General features: G+C 27.3%; 1 protein-coding gene across 3 annotated transcripts in view; it reads left to right on the forward strand.

The window, feature by feature from the left end:
• The window catches only part of LOC100208123 (tRNA (32-2'-O)-methyltransferase regulator THADA), a 73,177-nt gene that overhangs the window by 33,796 nt on the left and 26,303 nt on the right, over nt 1-13,078 (forward strand). For all 3 annotated transcript variants that reach the window (XR_010640589.1, XR_010640588.1, XM_065804512.1), the window contains exons 24-25: nt 2,202-2,377; nt 2,892-3,160. Coding sequence is in view for 1 of the 3 variants with exons in the window: in XM_065804512.1 (XP_065660584.1) it covers nt 2,202-2,377; nt 2,892-3,160 (445 nt within the window). In the remaining 2 variants the exon portion in view is untranslated. The remainder of the gene's footprint in view (nt 1-2,201; nt 2,378-2,891; nt 3,161-13,078) is intronic.

The following is a 13,078-nucleotide window of genomic DNA, read 5'->3' on the forward strand; positions in this document are numbered from 1 at the left end:
TTTTGTGGCGTCACATTCGACTAACCCCTCCCTCTCCTTGTCACAAAATTTTGCTTGTAAATCCATTTAAATTTGCGCAAATTTAGTTTGATCTAATTCAGGGGATTTGGTAAATTAAATTTTACTATTTTCTATAAAAGTATAAGTTTAACCAAAATTTATATTTTTACACAAATTTTGGACATGAAAATGGCAATATAAGTTTTTAATTTATTAATTTTAATTTTAAGAAAATTTTTTTTTTAGTTCCTAAGAAAATAAAGATTTAAAGTCAATAGTTATGAGAAAAATATCAATGTTGTTTGTTTACAATTGCAAAAAAATTTTTTTTTTTTTTTTTTCGCAAATAAGTTTATAACCATTTATTTTACATATTAAAAGGTCAAAACAAAACCACATGATGATTGCAAAAAAAGACTTTCTTTTTGCAATCATCATGTGGTTTCTTTTTTATGTATAAGTTAGTAGGACAAAATCAACAATTCTTATAAATGGGCAAATGCTGAAACTATTAAAAAATGATTTGAACTTCTAAGCTTAATGAGTTCTATTAATTATGAATACTATTTGCAACATTTACTATATTCTTCTATTATTAAAGAGACATTAGTGATTTAAACAGTACACGAATAACACGAGAATGAATTTTAGTAGGTGGCACAAGAGATGCTAGTCTTTAGAGCAGTGCCCATTATTGTATTTATAGAAAAGAGAAAGAGAATAAAACTCAATATTACGCAGATGTGACAATGGTTAAAGGTTGGCTGCAAGAGCAAGTCCAACTATGTTTACAATGCTTTTTTGTACCTTGTCTAAAAGAGAAAGGGTGTCATTCCAAGATCCTCTCCAGATATGACAACTGTATTCCATACAAGGACAGATTTGAGATTTATAGAGATAAAAAACAGAATTCGGAATAAGAAAGTGGCAAGTACAATAAAGACAACCTTAGCAGATGTTAATTTTGCAATGGATTTTAAAGTAAGAGTTAATCCTAGAAGATGAAGGGTAAATGACTCATCTAGTACATTACCATTCATAAATATAGGAAGATCTATTAAGATTGTTGAAACAATTAGCTTAAAAAATTTTTTTTTATCTGAGTTAAAGCTCACTAGCCGCTGAGAGCCCTATGCTGTAGCAGAAATGAGATTCTTTTCAAGCTCAAATGCCTCTTCCAAACAATCAGAGTGTTGGTTTCTTATCAAAAGAAAATAAATGGTAGTACCAAAAGCGAACAATGCCACTTTCAGCATTCAGCAATGCCGACCTAACTGTTAACCTCAAAGTGTTTTTCATTTAAGATAACTTTAATACTACGATTGGTAAGAAAAGGATTTAATCATCTTTAAGATGTTACCTTTAACACCATAGAGAACCAAACATTTTCAAAGTTGTTTAATTTAAGATAAGAAATTAAGTGTTTGTTAATTAAAGACTCAAAAACCTTGCTTATGATAGTAAGAAGACTAATGAAACGATAGTTTGATGAGTCAAGTTGCTCTCAGGTTTTTTTTTCTATTTTTTCTAAAAGTTCTAAGGGGTTGAGTTGGGTTTTAAAACAATGGCTTCCTAACAACTCGTAGTTAACTTTTTTTTATTTTAACAACACATAGTTAACTTTTTTTTATTTTAGCAACACATAGTTAACTTTTTTTTATTTTAACAAAACATAGTTGGATAATGTTAAACTTAAGGCAAAATAATCTTAGAAAAGTTAATTTTGAGAAAAGCAACCAAATAGTTTGGATCTCAATAATAACTTTTTCTGAGAAAACATTTTTGATACAATATTATGGATGTATTAGGCATTTTTTCAACATTGTTTTACCTTCCAAAAATTTGATCCAGGAAAACTGTTTGAAAGTAGATGGTTCATTCTTCTAAACTGGTATTATCTGTTTTCATAACCATAGGTTAAGAACCAATAAACTTTGACTTGTAATAGTTGGTTACTTTTAAGGATACAAGTTTTAAATTAAACAATTTCGAACTAAACATTGTTTTATGATGTTCATTGAGAATGAATAATAGTATAACAATAGTTTACCATTGTAATAATAAATTAAACTGCGCAACATCTAATAAATTGATAATAATTGAAAAGTTGAACATTTTTTTAATTTATCTTTTTAAATGTTTCTAAACCCTTTAAAAATAACATTAATCGTAATAAATATTTGAAAACTTTTCTTTCATAGATACGAGAAGAAGCTTTAAAATTACTTATCTACCATCAAAGTCTTGTTACTTCAGAATATTTGATTGATTTTAACTCTTTAAAAAAGACACTCAATATTGCTTTCTCTTTGATAAAAAGCTTGAAATTTCATGAAGCAGAAAGTGGAGCAATGTTAATTCAATTTATTGCAAATCGGTAAGTTCAGTAAATAATAATAGCAAACTAAAAAATGTCACAAAATTTTTTTTTTATAGACATTATATACAAGTAAAATCCTGATGTATAAAGGTTTATACAGATGATATACAGTTTATCTGCCTCCCTGGTATCCACACTCAACTTGTTTTTTCCGTGCAGCAGTCTTGTTTGTCATGGTTCGTGGAGTTAAGAAGTCGAGATAGGGTTGTTACGGTCTTGGGGAGGTGAATAACATTTAAAAAAAAAGATAAAATTCCAAAAACATTAACACTTGATATCCTGTGTGCATCCAATATTTGAACACAGGATATCTAGTAGTGAAAAATATCTAGAGTTGAAAGTCCATAAATAACTCAAATATAATTTTTGAACCTTGAACTAAATTTTTTGTACTTCAATTCATCCAACTTCAGGTTTGTTGAATTGATGTGAATAGAAAAAAACAGTTCAAAAAAATTTAGTACAATTAATAGCATTTTTTTTTTTCAAAAACATTAAAAAATATTTTTAGACTTGTTAGCAACTCGCAGATATCATCTAATATTTTATCAATAGTTGAAGAATCAAATATTATTCAACAGCCAATCATCAAAGATGGAACCACTAACCACCAAGTAACTACTAAAGAAGGAATTATTACCCAACATCAGCTTATTGATCATTCTAAAGTGTCAAAAGGTTTACATGCATTTGCGCTGTATATTCTTTCATATGCTAAAAAGAGTTGGGCACAAGCACAGAAAGACTATTTTTATGCTGCTGCTTCAGATTCTGTGTATGGTTGGTAAATTTTTATTTTATCTTTTTAAACATTTATAGTTAACAATCGTTTTTTGATTTTCTTTTTAATACTATTGCTTAATTATTTTAATAATTAAAGTCAATTTTAATTATCAAATTTTAAAATAGTCATTTTATGAGACACTGTAACAAAGACTCCATGCTAAGGTTGAGGCTAACAAAGTATTGAGAGACTCTTAGGCTGACATTGAGTTCTCTACTCTTTTTTTTTTTGTTAATTCACCTCCCCAAGGCCAAGAAGGCCACAACAGACGAGGAGGCTACTCAACTCCGAAACATGAACCTTGACAAACAAGGCTGCTGCGCGGAGAAACAAGTTGAGCGCAGTACTACCAGGGACATGGTGGGGATTGAACTCGGAACCTCTTGCTTATAAAGCAAGCGTTCTACCACTACACCACTACCGTATTTATGTCTTCTTGGATTATCATTCATTATTTATCTCTCATCTAACTGATCCATTGCAAATTTAGGATCTGCTAACTAATATTGCAACTGAATTTAATACTTGACCAAGGACAAGTTTGATTAAAGATAGCCAGGGCTCTTTTCTTGCTGATACCCAAATAAGTTGTATCCTCATTGCTCAACATACTCAAACCTTAATCTGCCAAACCTCTGCCAAACCTTGTCCGGTATACTCACTAGTTGCCGAAGTTGGAACAGCGCTTTAATTGGAACACCTGCATTTAATTTAGAAATAAATTGTCTCAAGGCTATATTTTGCATTTTTTTAGTAAAATGTCTAATTTTTTATGTTCTAATAGAATTTAAAAATGATCATCCAAAAAAGGCAAAAAATGCACCATCAGCTTTTGTACAATTTATTATTTGTAGAACTTCATTTTTTCTGAGAAATTTTAATTCTATTTTAATTTTGGAATGTATTGTTGAAACCGTAAAGATAAAAATGATTTTTAAATGATTTCTGTTGATTTTACTAGGTATTTTTTTTAAAAAAGCAAGCTTTTCCAACTATGAAATCAAACTATTCCAATTTAGGAAACCAGTTACCTTGATTGGAACAAAATGGTGTCTTGAAAAAATTGAACATATTTCCAATAATAGTGCAATCAATTAAGTCAAATTATGGTGAAAAGTATAGAAGAGTTGTCTCTTTGTATTAATCAAATCATAAATGTTTTTATAGTTAAACCATCTTTGGTTAAAAAATATTTGTTTTTAGGTGTTCCAATATTAATAACTCTTCATAACTAAAGTTTGTAAAAATTTGTAGTGATAATGTATACCAGCATATATATAAATAGCCAACACTTATACAAATAAATAGCAAACATATAAATGCCCACAGCATATAAATAAATAGCAAGCATATAACCATGTAAATCCATATTATATGCCAGTGTTTAATAAATAGTAAATATTTGCATAAATTAGTAATACATAATGTATTAAAAAATTATTTCTAGCCCCAGCTATCAATCCTCGCAGAATTTTATTATTTTTCAGAGGTCAGGGCTCTATATTTAACTTGGGCCTGGACCCCAACTATTACTGCTATGGTTGCTTTTCTTTATCATGCGTTTTCTTACTCATGATTCCGTTCTTTATCTTTGCAAATTTTTTATTCATTCCTGTATAAAATATTGTTGCCATATTAGGGCTAGTTCTTCTAATTATGCTCTTTCTTTTCTAGACGATGTCCAAAAATGCTGTTCTTTGTTTCCTAGTTACTCCAAACTTAGTAGTGGTTACTTGTTGCCTTGATGGAAGTAAATTAGTCTTTAAAAAAAACACTTTTAAGGGCATAGTTAAGAAGCTCAGACTTCTAACCACTTAAAAAAAGATTACAGACATGGGTTAGCATATTTAGTAGTGATCTTGTACCTTTTGCTTTGAAGCAAGCAGTAATTACAAATTAAAATTGATTGGAAAGTACCAGGTTATATAATAGTATAATATAATAATTATTTCATAAATAATAATTTTTTTAATTATAGTAATTCAATATAATTTAATAATATAAAATGCTATAGTGTAGCGACAGTACCTCTTGCTAATGAGACAACAAATGCCACTTTCCCCTCCCCCATCTATATTACTTTTTTCAATAAATAAGTTTATTTATTATTTGAAAGAGTAGATGATTTTCTTATGATATCAATCTGTTCAATAGTTTAAATATAAAAAATAAAGTGTCTTGCTCCCATTCATCTTTGAAATTTAAGATTGATCTTTTGGTTTTCTTTTTTTTTTAATTTATTTTATTGAGTTGATGGAAAAAAAGTTCTAAGTTCAGTCCCTCAGCACATCCTTGGTAGTGCTGCACTGCTAATTGTTTTTCTATGCAGAGCCCTTGTTTATCCAGGCTTATGTTTTGAAATTAAAAGGTTGTAACAATTAGGGCATGCAAAATACTGCATTTTATTAATATTGAAAGTACCTACTTTTTTTTAACACCAGTAATACCAGTATTAAAAATAAAATTAAATAAAAACACACAATTTTTTAGCTATTATCAACTGTTTTATCAAATTAACAAAATTCAACCTTATAAAACATCTAGTGATTTATCTTCCAAACTAGACTTTATTTTGGTACAAATTATGCCAGCAGCTGGAAAAATTTTTGTTCAACACTTGGTGCTTTTATTGCTAAAAAAGCTTGATAATATTGTTCAAGATGCTTTCCTCAAGGTTGTTTATTAAACCATTGTAATTCTTTTTTTCTTTTTTTCTTTCAGACTAGTAGATACATTTTTGTTTAAAAATGCAATAGATACATTAATGTTTAAAGTTAGAGGAATTTTTGCCAATTTTTTATAAATAACAACATGCCTTTCAATGATAAGATTGTTTCTTGTGATGGTGTCATAACAACACAACAGTCATTTTTAATATTGTTGCTTTTATCTGTTTCTTGATAGACTACAGTTAAATTTTCTTCATTTTTCTAAAATCACTGTGCAATTGAATAGTAAGCTTTAAAATAGAACTCTTTGCAGTGTTGTTAAATAAACCATATTTACTGGTGTTTGGGTTTTGCTGTGGATTGTGAAAATAATCATTAAAACGTGAGAATATATACTTTGTCTCTTTTTTATCTCAAGAATAAAAGCATCCTTCATTTTTACACTTAATAATAAATTTCTACAGAATAAAAGTTTTCTAAATTAATCAAGCTTTTTCCAACACAATCACACAACTTGTAAAATCACTCAAGCATATCTAGGAGACTGTTCCACCTGGTTTTAAATTGAAAGCAAGTGATGTTTCTTTTCCAAGTATGTCTTTTACATGTTACTGTAAAACGAAATCATTTTTAGTGGGAGATAAATGTTTTCGTTACTTTTGTGATTTTTACTATTAAGGAACAAATATCAGTTTTTTTAATATGAATTTCAGATGATATTTCAATTGTAACATTTATTCTTATAACAAATTCAATTTCTTCATCAGAATCAGAATAAATTTCATCTATGTTTGTTATTGGATCATTATCATTTTTTTTTGCTCCTTAGTAGGAGCAAAAAAATGAAACCATTTTTTTTCTATAAAACTTTAAGTATGAGTAGTTGATTGCCCTGTGCTATACATAATTGATGTTGTGCTATACATAATTGATGAATCTGTAAAAGTTGTGCAAGTTGTTTAATTACTGCATCTCCATGTACTGGCAACACAGTCCTTCAAGGTTAAACAAGGCCAATATAGACTTTAAAATTTCCATTCATCTACCTGAAGGTGTTTTTTTGTGTTTAAAATTTACCATTTGCATGGTCATTAACATTCATACACTGTTAATTTTTCAGTGATGTCCACTTGTTTATACTGCAGTTACAGTTGTTAACTCAGCAGTCAATGTTTGTGTTGTTGAATAAAGTTATTTCATGTTGGCTTTTACTCAACAATTAATACTGAAGACATCATGTCTGTAATGAAGGTATTTGTCAAAATCAGTTATAACAGCAATCTTGGGATGATGAACCAATCACAGCTTAATAAACTACATAATAATAATTAAGAATATCTACTACCAATAGTGACATTGATTAAATATTTATTTAAATAGTTATATGATTCCATAATAATAGAAACATTTTTAAAAATGAAAAAATTTGAATTAAAAACAGATAAAAACTTACTTTGTTATGAGATTATTTTTTCAATGGTTTCAAAGTATTGATTGAAAAACTAAAAAATCTCTTTTAAAGAACAAGTACACATTACATAACATGAAATATTACCAGTCATTATAATGTATTTCAAGAATAATTAAAAAATCCTTTGACAACACAAACTAGCTCTACACCTTTAAAACCACTTGGCACTAAACACTGTCGAGTCATACCTGTTCAGTACACCAAACATAATAATAACATATAAAATATATTATACATATGTTTATATAACACATATAAACACATATAACATTTGTAAATACATTATATGACAAATAAATTAAGAACATTATATGGCTATAAATTAAGAACATTAGAAATTATAACATTTGTGTAACATTTTTCACCTATCCTACCTTATATGGGATGTTTATCAATTTTGAAAAGCAAAAAAAGTTTTAAGTAACATAATTTTTTTAAAAACAATGAGGAGACCTGAAGAGTTTGAACTGTTCAAAAACTTATAGTAAAAAGTTATTTCTTATGTTAAGGCCGCCAATCTCAATTAGCACTTCCGTATGTTTTCCTGGTAAATGTTCAAGTACTTCTTCATTGATTGGCAATGAATCCAAATTAGTATGTTAGCTATAAATAAAGAAAAAGAAAAACATAATTTCTAATATACTTAAAAAAATTAATGTTGGCATTATAATAACTCCCTATAAATAAATTTATATATAACTAATTACTATTTATATATAACTATTTATATATATAACTATTATTATATATAAATATTATTAGATACAAATATTCTTTATATATAAATATTATTATATATAAATATTCTTTATATATAAATATATAACTATTATTATGTATAAGTATTATTATATATAACTATTAACTATTTATATATAGCTATATAAAATTATATCTAACATAAATAATTCCCTATAAATAAATTTTGTAAAGGTTGCAGATATAGTAAAAGTAAAGGCAAAACTACTTTCCCATTAAGGTAACACAAAAATCTGTTTTATCTGGAAATTTTTAGCACCACAAAATAAAACTATAAATTTAATTTTGGCAGTCATTGTTTTCAACTTGACTAATAGCAGTTATATCAATTTCAACATTATTTAGGCAAAACCTAAAATTGCTTGATTTAAGTTGAGGAAAGACCCTGTGAATTTTAAAAACGTGCTCAGTTCAAAAAAGAAACTAGAAACTACTTTAAAATGATGTAAATGTGCAACGTTTTTGATTGTATAACAACATTCGATACTTATTGTAAGATTATATTTATTATGATTATCAATTTTATTATTTATATAATAAAATTTAAAATTATTATTTATTAATAAAAGTTATAATTTCTAGATTTCACTATTTAAATGAATCCACAATAGATTTTGGGTGTAAGTTGCAAGTTTTGAAAATTTCTCAGATTTTTCATAATACTTATGGCTAAAAAGTTTTTAGTCATAAACATTGCAAGGGAAAACAATAATGAATTCCATAAACTGAGTTAGTAGTTTGGTTCAATAGGTTTTCTGATTTTTTCTGGAAAGTTATTGGTTAACTCGAATGTCATTAGCAATAAGATAATCAGAAAATAAAATTATTTAATAAAATAAATTTTGGCTCAGAGCTTAATGATTTTCTACTTTGATCTAAACAAATTCAGTTTCAACATGGCTGCCACCAAGAAGGCTGCCATCAGTTAAATTAACACAAAGGAAAGATGAGAGTTAAAGAAAGCGAGACATAAAAAAAACTGTAAATTGTTTGAGTTAGTAAAACATGAAGATGGAAAAAGAGAAAAAGAGTTCCAAAACATTGATGTTTGAGGGAAAAAACAAAATGAATTCTTCCTTCATGCTTGGAAAGTTTTTTAGAAATGAACAGTAGTAAAAGGATGCAAACTAAATAACGAGTTATGAGAGATTGAGTTTTGGTTGATGAAACAAGATAGCTTGAGATATTAAGATATTGAGAAACAACTTGAGCAGCTACCATGGTAGTTTATTGAAAATATAATGAAAAAATAATATAAAAAAAGAGATGCAATTTTATAATATAAAAAAAGAGATGCAATTTTATAATATAAAAAAAAGAGATGCAATCTTATAATATAAAAAAAGAGATCTTATGAGAAGCAAACAGAAGCTCAAGCTTCTAGAGCAGGTCTAAAGAGGACCACAGAAGAATCGACCCAAATATGACAACAGTATAAGATTAATAGAGAATCAGCAGTTAGAAAATGAAGAGCACAATTAAACAATTAGATTTTAAAAAAAAGTCAAGATTAGTTTCACATTCATTTCTATTATAAAATTACTAAGCATCCAGATTGGTGTCACATTAAATTTTTATAGCAAAGACAAATTTTTTAATCTATATTTTGTTTCTTTCTCTTGCTTACTTTTTTTCTCTGCTATTATGTCATACAAATTTGAAATCTTCCTGTGGTTTTAATTTTTGATTTTTTATATTTTATAAATTCTCTATCCAAAGATGTTTATCTAAAACAATTTGAAACTTCTAATAAGGTGTTACGATAGCTTTGTAATATATTAATTACATTCTATATTATAAATATTAAATATATAGTAATTAAGTCTTCTTATTAATGATAATAAAGCATTTTGTTGATATATATGTATATATGTGTGTATGTATAAATATATATATATATATATATATATATATATATATATATATATATATATATATATATATATATATATATATATATATATATATATATACAGTGTCCGACAAAAAAAAAGCTTAGGTAAACTCTCAAAAAGTTACAACAAAAAAGAATGACAATCAAATATTCTTTACAATATATATATATATATATATATTTTTAATATTATTTCAGGAAGAAATAATTCATTTCAATAGTGTATCTTTATTATTTTAGAAATATCTTTAGGCAAACTACAACCACATGTTTACGTCATTTTATTATTTGTCAATTAGAGCTTGACATGTGTAATTTCGGACAAATTTTTAGCGAGTTGTGAAAAAAAATATTTATTGTGAGCAAAAACGTAATTCTTAATTATTTCTCTTGCTTCAATTGTCGCTTTTTCTATCAAAGCACCCGAGTCGAACAATGCGCCAGACAACTCAAAAACTATAAGAAAACAACTCATTGAGTTTGAAAAGGGCCAAATTGTGGCATGGCATGAAAGTGGATACACTGACCATGAAATTGGAAAAAAATTGAATCGATGTTGCACTACAATTCGAAGATTTTTGTTCAAGTATTATTTGGCGGGAAGTTTTAAACGCAAAGAAGTGAGCGGAAGAAGGCACAAAACAACTGCCAGAGAGGACAGATTAATTATAAGAGAGGTTCGAAAGAATAGAAAGATAACAGCGGCTGAAATAAAGAGAAATTTTAAATAGGATGTTGACAAATGGACGGTTCTTCGAAGGATCCATTCTATTGGGAAATTTAAATCTTACTGGAGCGTTAAAAAACCATTTATTTCTGAAAGTAACCGGAAAAAAAGACTTCAATGGGCAAAGCAATATCAGAATTGGACAATCGAACAATGGAAAAATGTTTTATGGAGTGATGAGTCACCATTTTGTTTGCGTTTCAATGGACAGTTGCGTGTTTGGCGGTTACATAACGAACGTTACGATCCATTAGTAACACAGCCAACAGTAAAGCACGATAAAAAAGTGAATGTATGGGGATGTTTTACTTCATCGGGTGTTGGTCGTTTGTATAAAGTTCCTGGTATTATGGACAGTAAAATGTACAAACAAATCTTAATTCATCAACTGATACCTAGTGCAAATGAGCTCTTTAAAGATAAAAGTTGGGTCTTTCAGCAAGATAATGACTCGAAACATACGGCAAACAATGTGAAAAATTATTTGAAGAACAAAAAATTAGTGGTTCTTTCTTGGCCAGCTCAAAGTCCTGATCTGAACCCTATCAAGAATCTCTGGAGTATATTGGATCATGGAATCAAGACAAGAGCTCCAAAAAATGAAGAAGAGTTGTTTCAAATTCTTCAAAATCAATGGAAGAACATTTCTGGGGAACTCTTACAATCACTTGTTGAGAGTATGCCTCATAGGTGCAAGGCAGTGATCAAAAGCCGTGGCTTCACCACAAAGTATTAGTTAGGTCTATTTCGTTATTTCAATTAAAATTCTCATATTTTCGTCATTTTTTTTTTTTTTTTTCCATCTAAGAATCAATGCACCAAATCAAAATTTTTTGTTTATTTTTTTCTATATCAGTTGTAGAAATTTAGTTAAGTTCTCTTGCATGTCTATCTAAGCCTTTTTTTTGTCGGACACTGTATATATGTATATATATATATATATATATATATATATATGTATATATATATATATATATATATATATATATATATATATATATGTATATATATATATATATATATATATATTATATATATATATATATATATATATAGATCTATAGTTTGTTGGCTTTGGAAAGAGCGGAAGGAAAAAAGTGATTCTTACGCCAACATATACGTCACTTTTAATTACTTTTAACTTTCGTCCAACATTTGCGTGTTGGATGAAAGTAAAAACCATTAATTTAATTACAAATTAATCGTTTTTTAAAAAAACCACAAAAACACAAATTTAATTGACCAGAATGTTTTAAAAACATTGTGAATGTTTTTAACAATATAAACAATGTTTTTATTTTTTTATTTTTTTTAATAAAATGTTTTTATTTTTATTTTTTTTAATAAAATGTTTTTATTTTTATTTTTTTTACTGTAAATTATGCGCGGAGTGTTGCTACATCGACTATCTTATAGCCTGACTCGCAAGGGAGTGCTGCTATATCGACTGACAAATAGCCTGACTCGCAAGGGAGTGCTGCTACATCGACTGACAAATAGCCTGACTCGCAAGGGAGTGCTGCTACATCGACTGACAAATAGCCTGACTCGCAAGGGAGTGCTGCTACATCGACTGAGGGTTTGATTGGGGCAGGCAGTCTATCATTATTAAAAAAAATAAATTCCGGTCTTGCATTTTAATTTTTACTTTTTGTCAACAAAAAATGGAAAAAACTTTCGGACAACATCTAAGGGTTCTATATATATACATATATATATATATATATATATATATATATATATATATATATATATATATATATATATATATATATACATATATATATATATATATATATATATATATATATATATATATATATATATATATATATATATATATATATATGTATATATATATATATATATGTATATATATATATATATGTATATATATACACACACACACACACACACACACACACACACTATGGTGCAAAACGAAACCAAAATGTATAATTTTTTTATTTTCTCATAAAGAATTTAGCATTTTGAGAATTAGTATTACTGTTCGGAATTATTATTAAAAAAACAATTTTTGTTAAATATTTATTGAAGAAAAATATTTAATTACAAATTAACAAATGAAAAACGTTGTGAATCACTTTTGCGCCAAACGAAAAAAACTGAATTTGTCAATTTTTAATATTTGGCTAAAATCTTTTTTTAACTGCTGCTAACCTTCTATTTATATTGTTTACAAGATTTTTGCACAAGTTGAATGAAATATTTTCCCACTGTTCTTGAACTTATTCATATAACACATTAATGGATAATGGAGGGTCAGAATAGCTATTATCAAGCGCTTTATTTAATTGTGACCACAAATTTTCAATTGGGTTCAAATCAGGACTTTGTGCTGGCCATTCTAGCACTTGAAAGTCTTGCAAAGCT

Source organism: Hydra vulgaris, chromosome 09 (assembly GCF_038396675.1).
Source record: "Hydra vulgaris chromosome 09, alternate assembly HydraT2T_AEP".
In the NCBI taxonomy this organism is placed as follows: domain Eukaryota; kingdom Metazoa; phylum Cnidaria; class Hydrozoa; order Anthoathecata; family Hydridae; genus Hydra; species Hydra vulgaris.